Source organism: Nyctereutes procyonoides, unplaced genomic scaffold, assembly GCF_905146905.1.
Source record: "Nyctereutes procyonoides isolate TBG_1078 unplaced genomic scaffold, NYPRO_anot_genome, whole genome shotgun sequence".
NCBI lineage: Eukaryota > Metazoa > Chordata > Mammalia > Carnivora > Canidae > Nyctereutes > Nyctereutes procyonoides.
This window is the reverse complement of record NW_026575125.1, coordinates 29,687,158-29,712,054: the sequence shown is the minus strand read 5'-3', so window position 1 is coordinate 29,712,054 and position 24,897 is coordinate 29,687,158. Positions and strand designations below refer to the sequence as shown.

Below are 24,897 nucleotides of genomic sequence, written 5' to 3'. Positions count from 1 at the left end.
ACTTAACAATCCTCAATATATATGTCCTGAATGTGGGAGCTGCCAAATACTTAAACGAATTATTAACCAAAGAGAAAAAATACTTAGATAATAATACACTTATACTTGGTGACTTCAATCTAGCTCTTTCTACCCTCGATAGGTCTTCTAAGCACAACATCTCCAAAGAAACGAGAGCTTTATTTTTTTTTTTTTGAAACGAGAGCTTTAAATGATACACTGGACCAGATAGATTTCACAGATATCTACAGAACTTTACATCCACACTCAACTGAATACACATTCTTCTCAAGTGCACATGGAACTTTCTCCAGAATAGACCACATACTGGGTCAAAAATCGGGTCTGAACCGATACCAAAAAATTGGGATCGTCCCCTGCATATTCTCAGACCATAACGCCTTGAAATTATAACTAAATCACAAGAAGAAGTTTGGAAGGACATCAAACACATGGAGGTTAAGGACCATCCTGCTAAAAGATAAAAGGGTCAACCAGGAAATTAAGGAAGAATTAAAAAGATTCATGGAAACTAATGAAAATGAAGATACAACTGTTCAAAATCTTTGGGATGCAGCAAAAGCAGTCCTGAGGGGGAAATACATCGCAATACAAGCATCCATTCAAAAACTGGAAAGAACTCAAATACAAAAGCTAACCTTACACATAAAGGAGCTAGAGAAAAACAGCAAATAGACCCGATGCCCAGCAGAAGAAGAGAGTTAATTAAAATTCGAGCAGAACTCTACGAAATTGAGACCAGAAGAACTGTGGAACAGATCAATAGAACCAGGAGTTGGTTCTTTGAAAGAATTAATAAGATAGATAAACCATTAGCCAGCCTTATTAAAAAGAAGAGAGAGAAGACTCAAATTAATAAAATCATGAATGAGAAAGGAGAGATCACTACCAACACCAAGGAAATACAAACGATTTTAAAAACATATTATGAACAGCTCTACACCAATAAATTAGGCAATCTAGAAGAAATGGACGCATTCCTGGAAAGCCACAAACTACCAAAACTGGAACAGGAAGAAATAGAAAACCTGAACAGGCCAATAACCAGGGAGGAAATTGAAGAAGTCATCAAAAACCTCCCAAGACACAAGAGTCCAGGGCCAGATGGCTTCCCAGGGGAATTCTATCAAACGTTTAAAGAAGAAATCATACCTATTCTACTAAAGCTGTTTGGAAAGATAGAAAGAGATGGAGTACTTCCAAATTCATTCTATGAGGCCTGCATCACCTTAATTCCAAAACCAGACAAAGACCCCACCAAAAAGGAGAATTACAGACCAATATCCCTGATGAACATGGATGCAAAAATTCTCAACAAGATACTAGCCAATAGGATCCAATAACACATTAAGAAAATTATTCACCATGACCAAGTAGGATTTATCCCCGGGACACATGGCTGGTTCAACACTTGTAAAACAATCAATGTGATTCATCATATCAGCAAGAGAAAAACCAAGAACCATATGATCCTCTCATTAGATGCAGAGAAAGCATTTGACAAAATACAGCATCCATTCCTGATCAAAACTCTTCAGAGTGTAGGGACAGAGGGAACTTTCCTCGACATCTTAAAAGCCATCTACGAAAAGCCCACAGCAAATATCATTCTCAATGGGGAAGCACTGGGAGCCTTTCCCCTAAGATCAGGAACAAGACAGGGATGTCCACTCTCACCACTGCTATTCAACATAGTATTGGAAGTCCTAGCCTCAGCAATCAGACAACAAAAAGACATTAAAGGCATTCAAATTGGCAAAGAAGAAGTCAAACTCTCCCTCTTCGCTGATGACATGATACTCTACATAGAAAACCCAAAAGCCTCCACCCCAAGATTGCTAGAACTCATACAGCAATTTGGTAGCATGGCAGGATACAAAATCAATGCCCAGAAATCAATGGCATTTCTATACACTAACAATGAGACTGAAGAAAGAGAAATTAAGGAGTCAATCCCATTTACAATTGCACCCAAAAGCATAAGATACCTAGGAATAAACCTAACCAAAGAGGTAAAGGATCTATACCCTAAAAACTATAGAACACTTCTGAAAGAAATTGAGGAAGACACAAAGAGATGGAAAAACACTCCATGCTCATGGATTGGCAGAATTAATATTGTGAAAATGTCAATGTTACCCAGGGCAATTTACACGTTTAATGCAATCCCTATTAAAATACCATGGACTTTCTTCAGAGAGTTTGAACAAATTATTTTAAGATTTGTGTGGAATCAGAAAAGACCCTGAATAGCCAGGGGAATATTAAAAAAGAAAACCATATCTGGGGGCATCACAATGCCAGATTTCAGGTTGTACTACAAAGCTGTGGTCATCAAGACAGTGTGGTACTGGCACAAAAACAGACACATAGATCAATGGAACAGAATAGAGAACCCAGAAGTGGACCCTGAACTTTATGGTCAACTAATATTCGATAAAGTAGGAAAGACTATCCACTGGAAAAAAGACAGTCTCTTCAATAAATGGTGCTGGGAAAATTCGACATCCACATGCAGAGGAATGAAACTAGACCACTCTCTTGCACCATACACAAAGATAAACTCAAAATGGATGAAAGATCTAAATGTGAGACAAGATTCCATCAAAATACTAGAGGAGAACACAGGCAACACCTTTTTGAACTTGGCCACAGTAACTTCTTGCAAGATACATCCACGAAAGCAAAAGAAACAAAAGCAAAAATGCACTATTGGGACTTCATCAAGATAAGAAGCTTTTGCACAGCAAAGGGTACAGTCAACAAAACTCAAAGACAACCTACAGAATGGGAGAAGATATTTGCAAATAACATATCAGATAAAGGGCTAGTTTCCAAAATCTATAAAGAACTTATTAAACTCAACAGCAAAGAAACAACAATCCAATCATGAAATGGGCAAAAGACATGAAGAGAAATCTCACAGAGGAAGACATAGACATGGCCAACATGCACATGAGAAAATGCTCTGCATCACTTGCCATCAGGGAAATACAAATCAAAACCACAATGAGATACCACCTCACACCAGTGAGAATGGGGAAAATTAACAAGGCAGGAAACAACAAATGTTGGAGAGGATGCGGAGAAAAGGGAACCCTCTTACAATGTTGGTGGGAATGTGAACTGGTGCAGCCACTCTGGAAAACTGTGTGGAGGTTCCTCAAAGAGTTAAAAATAGACCTGCCCTACGACCCAGCAATTGCACTGTTAGGGATTTACCCCAAAGATTCAGATGCAATGAAACGCCGGGACACCTGCACCCCGATGTTTCTAGCAGCCATGTCCACAATAGCCAAACTGTGGAAGGAGCCTCGGTGTCCATCGAAAGATGAATGGATAAAGAAGATGTGGTTTATGTATACAATGGAATATTACTCAGCCATTAGAAACAACAAATACCCACCATTTGCTTCAACGTGGATGGAACTGGAGGGTATTATGCTGAGTGAAGTAAGTCAATCAGAGAAGGACAAACAGTGTATGTTCTCATTCATTTGGGGAATATGAATAATAGTGAAAGGGAATATAAGGGAAGGGATAAGAAATGTGTGGGAAATATCAGAAAGGGAGACAGAACATAAAGACTCCTAACTCTGGGAAATGAACTAGGGGTGGTGGAGGGGGAGGAGGGTGGGGGGTGGGGGTGAATGGGTGACGGGCACTGAGGGGGACACTTGACGGGATGAGCACTGGGTGTTATTCTGTATTTTGGTAAATTGAACACCAATAAAAATTAATTTATTAAAAAAAAGATAACAGAAAAAAGAACATTATATACATTATACTCCCTTATTATTAAAATTAACTACTGAATTAAGTTAAAATTACTATATCACCTTTCATTTGTATTATAACTTTCTTGTTAAACTTCATATTAAATTTTCTTTTTATGATTATAACTAAAGATCATGCTTTTATTTAGAGACTCAACTTATTCAAAATAATTATAGTACTATTTTCCCTCTCATGCATCTGTCATCAAAGCTTAGACAATGAGAATCTTTTTTAGCTGAATTCATATAATCCTTGCACTATCCCAGTTACCTTTGAAATCTTCCTCATTTTGGGGAAGTGATAATATGTTCCAGCTCACAAGATCAGCTATTGTCTAAGAAGTGCTACTTCTTTTTTACAAAGGAAGAGAAAACGTTTTAGAAAGTAAGTTCTGGGCATTGGGGGCTGTGTATCAGATTTTTGCATATGACTAAGTCAGGTAGATAGGATGAGATTAGTGTTGGTTCAAACTCTAGCTAGAATGAGAAACGTTATTACTTTAAAAAGTCCACAAGCTCACAATATTTCTAGTTTCATGTTATATCTTTTTTATTTATTTATTTGAGAGAGAGAGAGAGAGAGCGCGCATGAGTAGGGTGAGAGGCAGAGGGAGAAGTAGATTCCCTGCTGAGCAGGGAGCCCAACGTGGGACTCAAATCTGGGATTCCCAGGATCATGGCCTGAGCCAAAGGCAGATATTTAACCAACCGAGTCACCCAGGCACCCCTGTATCTTTTTTTTTTTTTTTTGGTGTGAGGTTGAGTTTATCAGTAACACACACACTTAAATTATTAATCTTTCTCTACAGTTTTAAGTATGTCCTTTTTTACAATTCTTATGCCTCATGGACTTCCATTTTAGAGTTACTTCATTATCTTTCACTATTGGTTACAGTAAGAAAAAGAAATGTTCTCTAATGTGTTTGTTATTTTAAATCATCTTATTGCTAGGTAGTGAAATATATAGAAATAAAAGTGCATTTTATTTTCATAATATAGAAATGAAGTTATAGTTAATCAGAGATTGAAGAGATTATTTTTAAAGTAAAATGTTAAAGTGTGTGCCATTAAATTTGTGTTTTGTAACATATATACCAATTTATATTCTAAGTTAAAAAAACTCATTCTATGTAGTTATTTTTAGCAAATAATTAGTGGCACCTTTTTGTGTGCTGTTATGGAGCATAACATTTGTTATTTTGTAGATCTCAATAATCCTGTGTAAATATGAAATGTAAATACATAATTAGCTAATTTATTAATCACTCATTTAAAATACTTATTATGTACTCTGTGTCAAATATTCTTCAAGGTCTAGGGATGCAATAATAAACAAGATACTTACATCTTTCTCCTCCTCTAAGTCACAAAAACATTTGAGAAAACATCCAGTTAAATAAATGATTATAATGTAGCTTGATGAATGTAACAGTAGGAGAAACTACAATTTTATGTAAGCCTATTGCAATGGTATAGTGATGGTCTTCTTGAGGATGCCACATTTAGGCTAAGAAATAGAGAATGAATAGGACTTAGCCAGACAGAGGATGAAGGTTGCATAGTGGAAGCGGTAGCCTTCCAGAGTGAATTTCTTCTATTTTTAGGAGTTAAACATTAGGGATGCCTGGGTGGCTCAGCGGTTGAGCATCTGCCTTCAGCCCAGGGTGTGATCCTGGAGTCCTGGGATCAAGCCCCATATCGGGCTCCCTGAATGGAGCCTGCTTCTCTCTCTGCCTATGTCTCTGCCCCTCTCTCTCTCTGTCTTTCATGAAGAAATAAAATCTTAAAAAAAAAAAAGGAGTTAGACATTGTCCAAAGGGCAAAAGTAAGTCATTGAAGGTACTTAGGTAGTAAATAATCAGATTTTCATTTTTAGAAATATTACTTAGCCTGGAAATTTGGAACTGTAAAGGGACAGGGCTAGAAGAAACAGAACAATTAGGAAACTTTCAGAACTGCAGTAAGGGATGATAATGGCTTAGAACAGAGTGGGGCAAATGATGATAGACAGAAAGTATAGAAAATAACCCCTATCCAAATCATCAAAAAGGCCTGTTGAATTTAATATAAAAATGTTTCCAGAATCTGGTCATTGCTCACCATCTGCCTTGCCACCACCCTGGTAGAAGCCAACAACACATCTCAACTCAATTATTGCAATAGCCTCTTAACTAGAGTTGCCAGAATTAGCCAATAAAAATTTAACTGGAAACTCTACTTTTAGCTGTTCTCCACCTCTGTCTCTTCTCCCATGTCAGTCTCTTCTCAACATGGCAGCCGAAGTCTGTTATACAAATAAAATCTTGAAAATCTCTAAAAACTCCAACTGGTCACTATGTATTACATATATTTGCAGTGCTGGGTTTAATTTGCTAATATTGTTAGGATCTTTGCATTTATGTTGTTAATAAGTGCTTTAGTCATCAGCTTCTCTTTCTCTTTCTGTCTGCCATGGCCAGGTTTTGCTATTGAGGTTAAAGTTTCATCATTAAGTGAATTAGGGAGTAATCTATTTTTTTCTGTATTCTCTGAAAATGTGTGTATATAATTTGATTTATCCTTTTTTTGCAATTTGGTAGGATTTGGCTGAAAACCACTTAGCCCTTGTCTTTGTTATTGTTTTACATTTTTAAATACTGATTCAATTTATTTGTGATAAGACAATGTTTTTTGAGTCAGTTTTTATAACAATTATTTTCCAGGAAATTGGCTATTTTCTCTACATTTTCAAGCTCATTGTCATAAAATTCTTCATTGCTTTTTCTTCCTGTAGTCTGAGTGTTATCTTTACTTATTGTTTGTCTCCCTTTTCCTCTCTCATATTGTTTATATGTGCTGCTGTTCTTAAATTTACTAGTGTTTTTATTTATGTTTTAAAAATAATCAACTTTTATCTTGTTGATTCTATTTGTATTTGCTTTGAATTTTACAAATTTCCTTTTTCTTGAATTTCATCAATTTCTGATCTTATATTATTTCCTAACTTCTATATTTTTTAGTTTATTGTGTTTTCATATACTATTCTGTTTTGTGTTTAAAATTCTGTATTTTCTTATTTGTCAAAATTTCATGTAATTGTGAGACCTAGATGTCCAGTTGATTCAGTTTATTTTATTTCATATCATTTTATTTTATTTTGGCAAGAATATTTCATTAAGTAGTGTTGTGCAAGTCTTATTGATTGTTTCACGTTATGTATGAATTTCCTGAATAATGAGCTGCTTGCCTAAGTAAAATCTCAAGAGATGAACAAGAAGGATTAAGTATAATTATGTTATTAAGTGTAACTACCAATTTTAATAGATTTGCTACATCTCAGTATTTATTCTTTTTGAACCTCAGATTGTCCTATCTTTGGCTAATGGAAGTCTCTTCACCTTGCCTCCTGTGTCCTTTCTAGGCTGTGAGAGAGTTTAGGTATAGGATTTCAAAAATGACAAGAGAACTAGGCTCACCTTGGATATTTTTTATCACAGGTTGGAATCAGATATATCTTCAAGGAGCTCTGGTAGTTCTTTTCAGTGGAAACTAATATTTGGAAATTTTACCTGGGTGGTAAGTTTACATTTTCTACCAGGCTATCCAGTTTTTGGGGCACTTTAGTAGAGACCTAAGAGATATGCATTCATTTTAAAAAGAAAAAAAAAAATAGATTCTACCTTTCCCGGCTACTCAGAGAAGAGTCCATATAGCATTGTCCTAGGTTCCTGTCAGAAAGGGAAATGTTCACTATGTCTGTACCTTGAGACTTCTTGAAAATGAAGACGGAGGATGTCCTTAAATTCCTTGCAGCAGAAACGAACTTAGGTGTCACCAACCTTGACTTCCAAATGAAACAGGACATCTACAAAAGAAAAAGTGATGGCATCTACATCATAAATCTGAAGAGAACCTGAGAGAACCTTCTTTTGGCAGTTCATGCCACTGTTGCCACTGAAAATCCAGCTGATGTCAGTATCCTAACCTTCAGGAATACTGGCCAGTGGGCTGTGCTTTAAGTTGTAGTTGCCAGCAGGGCCATGTCTATTGCTGGCCACTTGGCTCCTAGAAACTTCACTAATCAGATTCAGGCGGCTTTCCGGGAGCTGTGACTTCCAGAAGTTATTATATCCCAGGGCCGACCTCTAGCCTCTTACAGAGGTGTGGTAAGTTAATTTGCCTACCGTTGGTCTGTATCACACAGATTCTCCTTTGGGCTACGCGGACTTGGTCACCTCACACAGCACACACGCCCTCTCAGCAGATCAGACGCAGTGGATTCTGGCCTGGAGATTCTGCGCATGCGCAGCACCATCTCCCATGAGCACTCAGGGGAGGTCCTGACTTATCCCTACGTCCACAGAGATCCTCGAGAGATTGGACAACATGCTGCTGCTAAAACGGCTATGAACCAGGAGGATCTTCAGGGTGAACGGAACTCTCTAGCACCTGAGTTCACTGCTACTAAACCTGAGGTCGCAGCCAGGTGTGCAGGCACGCGGCTGCTGTCCGTGCCTGCCAGTGGTGCCCTACTCAAGACTGGAGCGTGCCGCCCGCCCCCCTCACTGAAGACTGGTCTGCAGACCCCACTGCTCATGCCACTGAATGAACAGCCACCGAGTGGTCTTAAGCTGTTTTTCCATGGGCTGGGCTCTTAAATAGAAAATGGAAATATGAAGTTGACAGAAAAGAAAGTTTCTTAAAAAGTGAGTAAATAAATTACAAATTCGATTTCCCAAGTTTAAATGGAACTTACAGGATTTTATTTAATTTGATTTATATCTTTACCAGGTCTTTTATACTGAAAATCTTGGTTCCTAATCATATTAGTATAATAATGTATATGCTGTAATCTATTTTGTGCGTAGTGGAGTATGTGTATATGCTTATAATAGTTTTGAAATTATGCTAACATTAAACTTAGTAACAAGACCAGGAGCTGCAATTTAAGATTTAATGATTTTTTAGTTTTGGTCCCACTTAGGAGTATATTCAGTCAAAATTCCATTTATTTATTTATTTATTTATTTATTTATTTATTTATGATTTTATTTATTTATTCATGACAGACACACAGAGAGAAAGAGAGAGGCAGAGACACAGGCAGAGGGAGAAGCAGACCCCACGCAGGGAGCCCGATGCAGGACTCGATCCCGGGTCCCCAGGATCACACCCCAGGCGAAAGGCAGCACTAAACTGCTGGGCCACTGGGGCTGCCCAAAATCTATTTTTAAATAAATTGAGAAAAGCATACTTTCCATTACACTATCCATTTGATATCAAGTAACATTAGTGAGTTTCAATTTCTTTTTATTATTTTAGGGATTGCCTCACGTTTTGAAATTTATTGTTATCTTTCAAATACATGAAACATGAATGAGGTTCTAAGGTTAAAACTATAAAACAAGGTACATTAAAAGCTATGTAGCTTTCATTCTTGTTTTTTCCACCACCTCTTTTGTCTTCTTCCTATCTGAAGTTTACTATTTCTTCTAGTTAATGCTTGATTTATCCCTTCACTGTTTCCTTTTGAAAATAGTAGCACATATGTGTGTATATGTGTATGAGTTGTGTGTATGAATTCTTACACATTTGTTACCCAAGAAGTGTGATTTTTTTTCATTATTTTCGTTTTTTACAACTGTTTTGCTTTTGCAAATGGTAGGGAAATAAATAGTCTTGTGCATTAGTCACTTAATATTTATGTGAGTGGATCTTAGGGGCAGATTCCTAGAAGTGAAATTTTGAATCAAAGGGTAAATGCCTGTTTAATTTCGCTAATTAGTAATTTCCCAATATCAAATCTTGGAAGTGGTATGGTTTTGAATTTCTACTAGCAGTATATGAAAGTGATTGTTTTCTCATAGTCTTAACAACAGAGTATGTTTTCAAAATGTTCATCTGTTTTTAAAAATGATGCTTTACTGTAGTTTCCATTTGTATTTCTCTTATATTTGTGATGAAGGGCCATTGCTGGTTCTTTTTCTATGAAGTGCTTTCCATGTCATTTACCTATTTTTTCCTAAAGTTTTTGGACTTTTTCTTCTTATTTCTTAGACTTTTTTAATTTAATAACAATATTTTCCCTCTGTATGTGATTTGAGATGCAAATATTATATTCAATTTTGTCATTTATCCTTATCTCTCCTACCCACCCTCCTTTCCTTCCTTTCTCTTCTTTATTCATACCGTGCACATTTTTAATATCAAAATATGATCAGGAATTTCCTTTTTGCTTCTAGGTTTTGAATCACAGCAGGGCATTTCTTACCCTTCCTAGATAGTAAAGGAATTCACCTACATAATTCACTAGTACAATTTTATTTTAGCATTTAGATATCTGATAGTATTTTAAAAGATTCTCATGATCTACAATGCATCTTTTGATATATGGCATTTTATTAGTGGTTAATTGTAAATATTTTTTAAATCTCTCTGTGTTTAGTGTCTGTGTTTTCCAACCACCCAATCATTCATTTCCTTGCAATTCCATCACTCTTCCCATACTCTCTTTAATTCCATCACTGCCAGATTAGCTCCCTCAGAAGTCACCATGCTGTACCAGATTGACAATACAATGTTTTTTACTTAGTTCTTGACCTCCTTTAGCCTGCCATAATATATATACTTGATTTATTCATTTGTTAACGTCTTTTTTATTGGGCTATTGGATGTGGTAGGCAAAATTCTAAAGATGCCTCTACTCCAAGATTCCTGCTCTTTGATTATTCAATCAAACACTAATCTGGGGACTGTTATGAAGGGATCTTGCAGATATAAGCAAAGTCACAAGGCAGTTGCCCTAAAAAATATGGAGATTATCCAGCTGGCCTGATGCAATCAAGTGAGCCCTTTTATTTTTATTTTTTTTAAGATTGTATTTATTTATTCATGAGAGAGAGAGAGAGAGAGAGAGAGAGAGAGAGAGAGAGGCAGAGACACAGGCAGAGGGAGAAGCAGGCTCCATGCAGGGAGCCGGATGTGGGACTTGATCCTGGATCTCCAGGATCACACCCTGGGCTGAAGGCGGTGCTAAACAGCTGAGCCATCCAGGCTGCCTGGAGTGAGCCCTTTAAAGTAGGGTTTTCTCCAGTTGGTTTTAGAAAAGGAAGTCAGAGAGATTCCAAGTGCAAGAAGGATCTCACTCACCAATGCTGGTTTAAAGATGGAGTGAAGAGTAGGGTTGTATGTGTGAAGGAATGTGGGCAGCCTTAACTTGCTGAGAGAGGCCCCTGACCAATAGCCAGCAAGAAAATGTGGACCTCACTCCTACAGTCCTGTAGCTATGGTTGAATTCTTCCAACAGCTTCAGTGGGTTTGGACACAGATTATTCCCTGGAGTCTCCAGATAATAGACAAACTCAGCTGATGCTTTGATTTTAGACTGTGAGAACTTGTTCCCAGACCAACATAACCGTGGTAGAATAAATAAATATTGGCTTAAGTTGCTCTTTTTGTTATGCAGCATTTGTATGCAGAAAAGTTTGCAAAGAGGGCAGATCTTATGTTAAGTGCTTTTATAACAACAACAAAAGTATCTTGAAACAACAGAAAATTAATATCCTGGGCCTCTATACTCTTGGCTCTCTTATTTATTTATTTATTTATTTATTTATTTATTTATTTATTTATTTATGATAGTCAGAGAGAGAGAGAGGCAGAGACATAGGCAGAGGGAGAAGCAGGCTCCATGCACTGGGAGCCCGATGTGGGATTCGATCCCGGGTCTCCAGGATCGCGCCCTAGGCCAAAGGCAGGCGCCAAACCGCTGTGCCACCCAGGGATCCCTCTTGGCTCTCTTCTAATCATTATGGCCTCTATCTTGGTCTTATCTTCTGAATTCTCTTCCTCTGTCCAATCCTTAAAAGCTGGGTCTTTCCATTGATCTTCAATTAGTCACTACCTTTATAATTTTGTCACCCAGAACAAGAGAGTGTATCAACCTATGCAAGAGTCTTCTCTTTCTCTTTCCTTCTTCTTTATGAGGGAATCGATCTCTTGTTTACATGTTTAAATAGCATTTGTAAATCTTGAGTATTCTCTCATAATTCTACAGCTTAAAGAAAAAATTAATAATAAACATAAAGAAAACAACCCCATGCAATGTTTTAAATTTGACACTAAAACTTCTCTTACAATTTAATTGAATTCATAATTTTTAAACAATTCTGTTTTCTCTGATTTCTTTTCCACTCCCATTCCGCCCCTATTGTCTATGTGATAACATGTAGAATTTAATATTTTTATTATGATTGTTTGCTAGTCGTTTTAAGTATATGTGTCTCCTCTCCCTAAAGGTGAGGAATTCTTAAGTTTTTGAAAGTAGGAACTATACCCGGGATGCCTGGGTGGCTCAGTGGTTGAGTGTCTGCCTTTGGCTCAGGGCATGATCCCTTGGGGTCCTGGGATCAAGTCCTGCCTTGGGCTCCCCGCAGGGAGCCTCCTTCTCTCTCTGCCTATGTCTCTGCCTCTCTCTGTGTGTCTCTTGTGAATAAATAGATAAATCTCTTTTTAAAAAAGTAGGGACTGTACCCATTTTTTGTTTTTTTAATAGTGTACTTACTTTTTATTTTTATTTTTTTACAATTTTTTAATTTTTTTACATTTTTAAATTTAAATTCAATTTTCCAGCATATAGTATAACACCCAGTGCTCATCCTATACCCTATTTTGAATCTACACCCCAAAAAGAGAACAAGTATGAGAACATTAAATACATTTAATGCAAGTTTTCTGACTTACAGAGAAAATGAGAACTAGAAAGGGGACTTCTATAATAAAGGGAGAGATGGGGATGTGTTTGCATTAGTTCCTGCCACCACATTATCTTGAATTTCTCTCCACTGTCAACATTTTAGCTCAGCAATACCAATACCATAGTGCCACAACAAAGAACGATGGATCATACTCAATTTTTTCCTTTCCTTAGCAAAAAATTCATGTTTATTTACAGCATTTCCTATACATATATCTAGTCTAGTTATTTTCTTTTTGGAGGTATTAAGACACAAGCTTTTTCAAAACAGAACCCTTGATTTGTTTGGACAGAGGCAGCACAAGGGACATTTGATAAATGCTAAATAATCAACACCTAAAGATGCCTGACAGGGCTAGCAGATTATGCCCATTTAGCTTGCTTTCTCTAATGCCTAGCCTCGTCTTGTGCACTGTTGGGATCTAATAAACTCTTTCTCATGATAGATAAGAATACTCTAAGGGCCATGGACTGTAGAGACCTCAGGTCATATCTGGCCAATATATTCTGCTTGTCCCACATCTGAATTTATTCATGATTAGTTCTGCTTGCTACTACAATCAGAAAAACTAGGGAGGTTGTATGGAGACTAGAGGGAAAAGATGTGATGGATGTAGAAACAGTAGGAAATGATGAATGGTTCTACAGCCTCTCTGGGCAAGAGGTTCCAAAAGAATGCATACAAAAGAATAGATTTTCCTGTGTTCTGAATGTATTGTCAAGAAATATACTACTTAAAATGCACCTTTTTTAATGTTCTCATTTGTCTTTTCTACATATCTCAACACACTCTTTTGCAAAAGCAAAATACCACAGCCTGATTAAATATTAGAAATCCCCACATAGAGTCTGTGATAAAATGTCATTAAAGGCATTTCAGAATATTGTAATACAAGTTAAGTGAAAATAAAGGCCAAGAACTATAGATAGGAATATAGTGATTACTGATAGTAAGATGATAATATTAGCTACTATTTATTAAACACTTTCTACCTGGTAGGCACACTGCTAAGCAGTTTATTATATACATTAGCTCATTCAGTATTTTTTAAAAGTATGGTTATATAGACAAATGATGAAATGGAGGAAAGGCTTGTCAAAAGTTACACAGCAAATATAGAGTCAGGATTTTTACCCATTTCTGTCTTGCTCAAATTCTTAAAATTCATGATATACTGCCTCTCAAAAAGATTTACCATTGATTTTGAATGTATTTTTAGAAATAGAGGGGCTTTTGTTGAAAATTTATGTTTTATCTGATACTATTGTCCTAGTGTCATCTTGAAAATTTCTGTATCAGAAAGATAGATGTGCTTATGAGCTACATTATTATGCATTTACCTCCCATATCTTATGTCAAATGACACTAATGGATAAATTTTGAGAGGATAATGTGAGGTATTTTTAAGGAAGTAACATCTTCATCAGGTTAGATTATAAGTGAACATGACATAGATTAAAGGAATTAGTGTGAAAAAAGTCTTCATTTTTCTAGAGAAAAGTATGTTCAAGCACAAATCGAAAATGTGAATCAAATTCAACTTAACCCCAATTTTTAAAATCTATAGATGTTGAAAGAAGCAAGTACAAGGTCATACTTTTTCCTCTCTAGTTTTGATGGCTTTTCTTTGTCTCTGTAGTTCATGTACTAATTTGAATGTCATGTTAATGGAGATAGTAGTTTTCTTTTGTGATGTTTACATTGCTGTCTTTTACATGACAAGCTTATAACTACTCCTTTAAATAGGTGTCGCGGCTGGCGCGAGAAGGTCCGGATTCAGGAACCGAGGGCAAGGGGATGAGAAAGAAACAAGAGACTAAAAGTTCATGGGATAGGAGGTTCCATGCAGCTGATGGCTGCAATGGACAAGCTTTATTTCTGCATGTAGAGTTTATATAGCCTCTGAAAGCAGGCAGCTTATTTCTTTAAGGAGAAGTACATCTCAAGCACAAACATACATTGTTTTTAAAACTAACACCTGTTATTTGTTTAAGCAATAGAGCATGAAGGCCACATATAGACTAAACAGTGAAGTTTGTTTATTAAGTAATGTCTGCCAAGGTGGTCATGTGTCAGGCCACCTTCTTGCTTACTTTATGGGAACTTGTCTCGATAACATTTTAAAGGAGAAGCAAATATGTACATTTACTTCCATAAGGGGGAAGAGCTAGGTGCAGCCCCAGCAGGTTGGCCAGGTATGACAAGGAGCCTTTGCTCAACCCAGAACCCTGCCTCGCGCCGCAGGACTGCGGGTTGGCTAGGGACAACAAGGAGCTTTGGCTCAACTTGGAACCTTGCCTCGCACTGCGGGACCGCTCCCAACAATAGGTAATGTGTTTTAATAATGAAACAAAAATGTTACTATTCTTTTTCTGATAGATGTATTTTACATGTGGTAAAACAAAGAGATTTTTAAAGAATGTGCATTTTTATCTAAATTTTTGTAGCTCTTATGTCTACTGGATTTTGGAGATGTGAATCTGTTATTTTCAGAAAGAAGAAAAGATTTGCAGAAAGGTCTGATAAATATCTACTCTATAATATTGAATCCTGTGATAATCATCTTCAAAGAGATCTTGGAGCAAGTAGTGTTAGCCAGCATGGAGGATTTCAGGTTTTTTCTGTAGAATGGGTCTTCACAGAAGGTTTGATTGCAAGACAGAGGGCCAGTCTTGAAGAGTTTGGACCTGGAACTAGATGTACTCATCAGAGGAGAAGTTGCTGGTAGGATGAGGAAGTCCAGCCAGATAGGAAAAATCAGTTATCTTGAGAAAAACTGATAGGTAACTTCAGTCCGAGGACCTACAGTAATAGCTGCTGTACAAGGAAGAAACTGATACTCTACAGGGAAGTAATATATTAAGATGTGGTAAGCAGACAGGCCAATTACTTGTCAACAGATGTGAAGAGACAGGAAGCTAGCCTGTCCATGTAAGGCATGGAGTTTGAGGTTCACTGTCTCAAGTGGCAAGGATGGAAGCATGAGAAAATCAGAATCCCAGTCCTGAGGAATCTCTTGATGTGCTGGGTTGCTTATCAAGGTCGGGACAAATTGCAGTTAAGATAGGAGACAGAGTCATTGGGTGAGGACTTGACCCCAGGAAGGAATCAAGTTACTAGAATTGAAACATAAAGTAGAACGACAGGAGAAGCCAGATCAACTGAGTATTGATCCCAATCACGACTTCCCTTTCCAGTAAGGCTTGCATTTTTTCTAAAACTGAGACAGGGCCTGTATGTTGGAATTAGTGAGTATAGGCAGATTACATGAGACATTTTCCAAATCTTCTGATCATAATAAACCAGAGAGATTAAGGTAAGTTTTCACTTTAGGACTGATACGTAAGGCAATAGAAACATAATTCACTTCGGTTTAGGTTGAATTGATTGAGCATTTTCACTATTAGCAACATAATACGTGATAGAAGGAAAATGTGTATAGAAAGGGCTATAGCTCAACAAACTAAATTAGAGAAAGTGTAAAGGGGAGAGGTACAAGAATATCCAAAAGGTCACACTGGAACACGCTTCAAAAGTTATGCTCTGGGGACGCCTGGGTGGCTCAGTGGTTGAGTGTCTATGCTTTCGGCTCAGGGCGTGATCCTGGAGTCCTGGGATCAAGTCCCACATCGGGCTTCCTGCATGGAGCCTGTTTCTCCCTCTGCCTATGTCTCTGCCTCTCTCTCTCTGTCTTTCATGAATGAATAAGTGAAATCTTAAAAAAAAAAAAAGTTATGCTCTGACTCATAATGCACTAGTGATTTTGATCAGCCTGATAGTTTGCTGCTTTAAGAAAAACATTTGTCAACTTTGTATTGAAGAATTTACTTGGCTGGGAGAAGGGAGATTTTACTTTTCTGATTTATTCACTGTCTAGATATGAAAATTCTCTCGGCCTTTAGGTTACTGCTTCCTGAACAATAAATAAAAGAAACGAGAGCTCTTAGAAATACCTAATTACGTAGTTCTCTCTTTAAGGAAGATTTTTGTGATAATGCACACTTGCTAATAGAACAGAACTTTGAAAATGTTATATTAGTTAAATTATCGCCTTAAAATTCTGATCACATATTTGCTTCTCAATCACACCCACACACAAAGATTATAGTCACCATCAGAAGAGACATCTTTGAACATGAAGTCCAGTGAAAAATAGCTATAATTTCACAAATATCACCCCATTCTTCAAATTGTAATAATAATTTCCATTCCCACTGTGGGCTTTAGATTCTAATTTATATTTTATATTAAATATATTAGTCTCTTCCAACAAAAATGAAACAAGCAAGCATATTATCACAAAGCAAGAGCAATGACATAAAGTTTGCACATTTTATAACTTTAATACAGAAACCAACTCATTTAGTTTTATAAGCATGTATAGTTTTTTTTTACTTTAACAAATACAAAACTTTATGTCCCTTTAAAAAAGAAAAATAAATATGTCAGCACTTGGGGACTTTGTATAACTGGGGAAAGAAATGTTGACACAGCAAGCATTGAGAATTTGGTACTGGGATAATGTTTGCACAAATATACATCACTCTGTTTTCACCACTCAGAGCCATGGACTTGCTGCTACTTGGCCTGGCAGCTCAATTATTTCCCATGCTGGCAACTGCTGTTCTATACCTTGATGGACTTAACCACTCAAGACAAAAGTAGACATTTGTTACCCAAATGACTTCATGGAGTCTTTTGAAGGCATGTGAGGACCAATTCCAGAACCTCTTGCTTTCTTTAAATAACTCATAACACATTGTATACATTTCCTTTATTCTTTTTCTCTCAGGCCCCAAATCAGCTAAATCGTGTGTGTGTGTGTGTGTGTGTGTGTGTGTGTGGTGTGTGTGTGTGTGTGTTTTAACAAACACACTTTAAACTGGCTTTGCTCAAACCTAAGATATATGCTCATAGTCAAATTTTCCAGTTCTAAAAATATCTTAACACCTTACCATCTAACACCTTGACCTATTCATCTTTCACATTCTTAAGATGTTTTGGCATACATGTCTATTCTAACACCAGCAGAAGTCTAGGATTTTACCTTTAAAGAGGGCTCTGAACTGCAGGACACCAGGCACATACCTTAACCTCAAACCTCTAACCCCTAACCCTAACCCCTACCCCAGCAGAAGTCAGGTGTTTATTATTTGGAGAGGACTCTGAACTACAAAATACCAGGCATATACCCTAACACTTACCGTAACCCTAACCTCTAACTCTAAATCTAAAATTTAAACTGAACCCTAACCCCCTGGAGAGGTCTCTGAATCGCAAACCTCCAGGCACATACACTAACCCTATATCTGAAGAAAGTGGCTTCCTGAACACATAAGAAAAGCTGAGAAGCAGCCAAAAAAAAAAAAAAAAAGATTTGGCATAGAAGGCAAAATGTCTAAATGAATTTTGCAATCATAAGAACAAAGGGCTCTATGTGAGGTGAAAATTAGAAAAAGTGACCATCATGATATCACATTATAAAGCACTATGGAAATGTAGTTATTTTATTATTATTATTTTAAGGTCTTGGCATCCTATAGACATGAAATTCAGAACACAAAGCAGATCACATAGATGTATAGAAAAGAGCCCATGTTGATGCTAGTGACACTTCTGAAAGCCTCTGCTCAGTTCCTAGACTTTATTAACTCCAGTAACTCCTCTTTTCTCCCTTCTATTTGTGATCAGGTTCACATTTTTGTGACAGCAGAGCACCACCTCTAAAGTCTCAGTGAATCCATCTTTCACCTCTTTCACCCTTTTTTAAAAAATTTTATTTATTTATGATAGCCACAGAGAGAGAGAGAGAGAGGCAGAGACACAGGCAGAGGGAGAAGCAGGCTCCATGCACCGGAAGCCCGACGTGGGACTCGATCCCGGGTCTCCAGGATCGCGCCCTGGGCCAAAGGCAGGCGCCAAACCGCTGCGCCACCCAGGGATCCCCTCTTTCACCCTTTTTGAACTTATTCTTCATTCCCTTCCATCTCTTTCAGCACATTCCTAGAAACACACTTTTTCTGCCTTGTCTGAACCTGAAACAGTTTCAGTGATCTCTTCAATGATATACTAGATTTGTTCACCCCCTTCACCTGGTTTGCCAATTCTCTTAAATAAGTACAGACTTTTGTTTTCTCTGGCAGAAAACAAAAAGTTTAGGTGAATTCTTAGAGAAAGCGTTTAACCGTGTGGATGTATCCTATCCTAAATTCATCCTCTCCTTCTTGGCTAATAATGACTCTTGGGACCTGCTATTCTCACTCTTTCTATGATGTTTAGAACCAGAAAGGCAAACTTTGGGAGAATATAGCAAAAAAGTGGTGCCATTTTCTAGTACTTTATTAGAGGCCTCGAGAGGAAAGGGATTGAAAATCTTTTTTCAAAATATGAGATTCAGATTGGTAGCAATAGGGTAATTATACTCTGTTACTAACCAGAGAATGTTGTATTGGGGGGCACCTGGGTTGTGCAATCGGTTAAGCATCCAACTCTTGGTTTCAGCTCAGGTCATGATCTCATAGTTGTAAGATCAAGTCCCATGTCAGGCTACATGCTCAGTGCTCGGACTCTGCTTGTGACTCTTTCTGTCCCCTCTCCCCCTAACCTCCCCCATCCTTCTTGTACATGTGCTCTCGTGCTAAAAAATAAATTAAAAACAATTTTGGATTGAAAAATCAATGCTCATTCATGTAATTTTTATTTCTCACTAAGCATTATATTGATTGGCTAAATATGTTCACTCTACTAGCCATTTAAAATAATCTCTTCCTATTTGCATTTAATCTTTCTATTTTTATTTCCTATTTCCAATGAATTTCTTCACAAGATCCCAACAATTGACTTCTGCCCAATCACAGCCAGGGTTCACTTTTTTGGATCGTTGCAGTTCTATTAATACAAAGTGTAAGGCCCTGTGTCCAAATTTACTGTTCTCTGAAAAATTCCAGAAGTCTCTGACTTTTTAGACCAGAGATTGTGTCATTTTTTATTATTGGTACTTAACTGAATAATCTGTTATGGGTGTGTCCTGCTGGATTGAGATTTCTATATGTACAATCAGGCTTGTAAGATCTCTTACCTACTAATTTCTCACAGCAAACTTTGCCACATTATCACAACTCATAGGACTTGTAAGATTCTCATTTAGTTATTACCATATAGACAAATGGTTAAGTGCCTAGGTCTTCAAGTCAGACTATGTGTGTTCAAATTCAAGTTTAGCCATTATTGTGAGACATCAGAGAATTAATATATCTCTAAGTTTGCTATGATCATGTATAAATGGGGTAAAAATAGCAATATCTCTTGTGTGGTTATGAGGCAGAAATGAGGTAATTCATGTAAATGTCATAACTTGATGCCTGATAAATGGCAAACTCAGTAAGTATAAGCGGTGTTTATTAATGTATGCAAGTAATGATGCTGTAAAAGCCTTCAGTAAGTATGTGTATTTTTTTCTTATATAAAGACCTTCCATTAAGGCTGCCCTAAATTTTTATTTTTAGATTATCTTTACCTATAGTCCTTAAGAAGGCTCCTATATGATCTGCACTAGTAAAATATCCCTTCAAGTGCCTCCTCTTTCTCCAGGGAACAACAGCATAAAATATGTAAACAAATGAGTAACCTTATTTGCTGAAATTTAATCTGTTGTTCATGTTACATTATTGTTCTTCCTCAAAGTTTCTGTCCCCCTCAGGTAACATCCCTCCTTATCAGAAAGAGGAAATCTGTTAACATGTTATTTCGACAGCATAATTTACCCGGATGATTGTCGTTATGATGATTCTTTAGATTTAATGTTTAGTCCACTGTTCTGAGTGGAAGAATAGCTGGCCTATATTCTTCCTCATACATTATTGAACAATGCTACATTCCCATTTGTGAAATTTTGTTGAATTATTGTGTAGCATACCTCTTTGTAAAGTGGAGAGTGATAAATGAAAACATTCTCTGTCTATACTCCTGATTTAATTGGTTATTAAATAGTATCACATTGGACTTGTATTTTACTCTTAGAAAATTGGCAAAATGCTAATACATTTGATTTAACTAGGCCAAATTCATGTCTTATTTAACTTTTATTCCCTTGCATGAACTCATTTATTAAGAATAAATTCTTGTTGAATCAAATTAAGTAGCCAAACAGTAGAGAGATGAAAGTTGTGATTAATAAGATGGGCCAGACTGAGATACTGTTCTTGTTGAGAAGCTTACTTTAATCACCTTGTTATTTTCTAGCATAATATAATCATTTATTAAAATGATAGAATATTTTCCGTATATAGAAGATAATAGTTTTTGTATTATGTTGATATCTGCCTGAAAAATAGGCACTTTATCAAATTCATTGGATCTATCATGAGTGTTGATACCTAAGACTAGTTGTGGGAACAAATTTGCATTAAAAAAATCTGCAAGAGTCCGCATTTAGATATTGCCTCATGCCTACTATTGTTTGGGAATACTGCAGTCTCAATTTATAGAATTGCATCATGTACTTTAGGGCTGGAGAGAAACTTGATAGGTCCTCCATTGAACCTAGAGAGGAACATATTGCAATAGGGTGCTCATTCAAAATCAAATAATGATAGAGATAATGTTGATGATCTCTATTGGAGGAAAAAGATGGAGGTGTAAGATGCTGCACATTAAGCACATTATTCACTATATATGTATTTAACTATCCTGGACTTAATTAGTAAAATGCTTTGCAGCATATATGCTGTATTTTTTCCTCAGAATTAAATGTCTGAGTTTTGAGGAATTTTAGCATGCTTTGGTGAGAGGATTAAGCAACTCATTTCCAGAAAATTCAAGGACCAACTGCTTTTCACCAAAAGGTATATTAGTGATCAAAATTCTGCAGTCTAATCTGGAAAATCAAAATGAAGAATTCCACTACTGGTGAGATGAATACATAGGTAGAAAGAGGTGAAGAATATAAGTTATTTAGCAGGTTTGGACCTTCTGTCAATTTTGATTTAAATACTGGAGAAATATCAGTGTCATCATTTCTAGAAGCCATTCTTTTGGAAATGGAAATTAGAATATGATGAAAAAATACAGTGTTGGGAGTTATCCATCAGGAAACCAAATATAAGCTGTGTAATACCTATCTACTCTCATGGCGAGGGCTCGGTATTACACTTCTGCCTTAAAACTTACTGTGCTGGGGGTGCCTGGGTGGCTCAGTTGGTTAAGTGTCGGTCTTTGGCTCAGGTCATGATCCCAGTGTTCTGGGATCAATCCCTGCATTGGGCTCCCTGCTCAGCAGGGAGTCTGCTTCTCTCTCTTCCTCTGCCTCTCGCCCCCCCCACTTGTGGGCTCTCTCTCTCAAATAAATAAAGTCTTTAATTTCTAAAAAAATTATGGTGCTGGAAACTTCATAGCAAAGATTCCAGTTTTTTTTAAAATGACTTTTTAGTGAAAGTGAGTGAGGTTTAGATGCTACGTATGTGATTCTCAAACAACAGACAATGAGATCGTTTAACATTGTTTCTGAAGCTATTTTCTTTGGAATATTGTTCTGTGAGATAGAATGAGAAATGATGAATATTTTATCCCCTTGTTATAAATTCACTGTATATATATATATATATATATTTGCATTAAAGACTTAAAATTCCTAAACAAAAACTGAAAAATAAAACAAAAAAATCCTGCTAATTTAAGGACTACATTATATATATATATATATATATATATATATATATATATATACATACATATATATATATATATATTCATATGTGTGTGTTTATATATATCCATGAATCCATTTTTCACTGAACACCTCCTAATATTTTGTGGCACTGGCCAATACTGAACACAGTCTTGGAAAGGCTGGTCTAAGGAATTAAAACCTGTAAGTTATAAAGGGAATACTTTTGGATGAAAGGAATACCTATGGTGGCAGTCTTCACCTACTCTGTATTTCCATCCAGGTAACTTAAAAATTTTTTTGCCTTCCTTTTTCATTTCAGTGAACTTTGTCCTAGGGATAAAGAAAAAATGCCACTAGAGTAGTAACTCTAGAGGAGCTATTTACTCTACTGCAAATAATTACAGTGGAACCTGGTAAAGGTATGATAATAAGACATATTAGTTTAGGTTTTCTTGGTAGCAAATAACAAAAGCTAAATCAAAGTTGGACTCAATGAAACCCAACGGCAGAGATATATACCAGACTCAGGAAAAATCTAGGAAGCAGCTAAATTGATTTATAATAATCCAGTGCTTTTCGACAGTGTCTTCCTAAGCAAACATTCAGGATCTGGTCTGGAGATTCACAATAAACTCTTCTGTTGCTATTTGGAATGTATACAAATACACTTATATAGAGAGATATACATGAGACATATTAAAGAAAACATACATAAGTGATGACTTTGTAATTGCAATATGTATGCCAGGCATTGGTGACCACGGGAAGTTACTGCTGGTGTCTATGTTGAAGCTGGCCTAAGACTCCTTTCCTATTATCACTGTTGCCCAGGATGAGCTTGTCAGAGATACTCTGACATTCTGACCTCCAAGACCTCCATCTTGCTATGCAGATCTAACCATTAGTATTTGCAGAATTTAATGAAGATAAACATTTCTGATAAAGCCAAGACCCCCTTTATTTTAATCCCTGCCCAGTCACATTCCTTTTCCTTCTTCCCCAGACGCAACTGCAGTCATGATCTTCAGGGGATAGTTTCTATACTTTTACTATTCACATGCACCTCCATTCACCAGGGACCACCTCATCCCACTCCACCCGCATCCTCATATAACCACGTTGTTTATAAGGGGAAGATTGATATTGTATTTTCCAGGGTCCCATGGCTCATCCCAGCCCTTCCTCCCCTCCTGGTCCACCTTGACCCATTCCATCCCACCTGGGCCCATCTCGGCTCATCTGGGCCCATCTCGGCCCACCCCGGCCCACCCCGGCCCACCCCAGCCCACCCCCACCCTTACATCGTTTATCAGGGGAAGATTGATTTGTGTTTTCCAGGTTCCATGGAATACCTCCCCACCATCTCCCAAGATCCTGAGCTGCATACAGATGGGGCAGGGGTGGGTGGAGAGACTCCTGAATACCTGTTGTAAAACTTAAAAGGTGAAGGGTTTGCGTGGGAATCAACCAGAGACCTTTTTTTTTAAGTTTTGAACCAAATAACTTTATTGAACCCAAACAACTTACTTACTTACTTACTTACTTACTTACTTATTTATTTATTTATTTATTTATTTATTTATTTATTTATGGCAGAACTGGAAGAAAAAAAACCTGAACGTTCTGCCAAGGCAATACTGCAACATGCACGCTCGGCAGGGTGCCCAGGGGAAGTCACCCTGCCCCCTGCCCCCTGGCTGGGGGAGGCGTCAGTCCCAAGTCAGTTCTCTTTGTGGCTGTCGCGCAGGGTGAGCCTGTCAAAGAGGTACTCAGTCAGGCCGGCTTCCGGGGCCCCCATGCTGCACAGGCTGGTGACATGGCCTCCCAGCTCTTCGATGGCCTTGACTCGCTCACGGAGGTAGTGGGCCTCCAGGAAGTCGCAGAGCTGGGCGTCGTTCTTGTCGGTGGCCAGCTGGTGCAGGTCGAGCAGGCTCTGGTTCACGCTCTTCTCCAGGTGCAGGGCGCACTCCATGGCCCTCAGGCCGCTCTCCCAGTCGTCGCGGTCGGGCTTCTTGACGTCGCGCAGACGGATGCGGCCCCCGCGCTGGTTCTGCAGCTCCATCAGCATCTCGGCGTGCCGGGCCTCCTCGCGGGCGTGGCGCTGGAAGAAGCGGGCGAAGTTCCTCAGGGCCACGTCGTCGCGGTCGAAGTAGAAGGCCATGGACTGGTAGACGTAGGAGGCGTACAGCTCCAGGCTGATCTGGCCGTTGATGGCGGCCTCGCAGTCGGGGTGGTAGTTCTGGCGGACCTGGGAGATCCGCGCGGTGGCCATGGCTGGCGGCCCGGGCAGCAGGGCGAGGGCGACCACGGTGCGAAGACAGGCCTGCGGCGCCAATGGCGGTGGCGGCGGGCCCGCGGTTGGTGTTCAAGCTCGGAGACTAAGAGAGCCCTGTGGCGTCGCCTGCGGTGCGATGCGATGCGATGCGATGGGATGCGGCAGGAGCGAAGTCCGTTAAAGTCCGTTATTGTGGAGGTGGGAGGTGGAATCCATGAGGCGAGGGGGCGTGGTCACAATGCAGGGGCGGGGCCGGCGTGGCGTGGCGAGGGCGTGGCCGGCGTGGCGTGGCGAGGGGACGTGGCGAGGGCGTGGCCTGTGGGCGTGGCGTGGCGAGGGGACGTGGCGAGGGCGTGGCCTGTGGGCGTGGCGTGGCGAGGGGACGTGGCGAGGGCGTGGCCTGTGGGCGTGGCGTGGCGAGGG

At 38.3% G+C, this 24,897-nt stretch overlaps 1 protein-coding gene and 1 pseudogene across 1 annotated transcript; one reads left to right on the top strand and one right to left on the bottom strand.

The window, feature by feature from the left end:
• Window positions 1-7,555: 7,555 nt before the first annotated feature.
• Window positions 7,556-8,385, top strand: LOC129517864 (40S ribosomal protein SA-like; annotated as a pseudogene).
• Window positions 8,386-23,919: 15,534 nt separating this feature from the next.
• LOC129518400 (ferritin heavy chain-like) lies at window positions 23,920-24,471 on the bottom strand. The gene has a single exon (XM_055338530.1). The coding sequence runs from the start codon at window positions 24,469-24,471 to the stop codon at window positions 23,920-23,922; it is 552 nt and encodes a 183-aa protein (XP_055194505.1).
• Window positions 24,472-24,897: the final 426 nt, after the last annotated feature.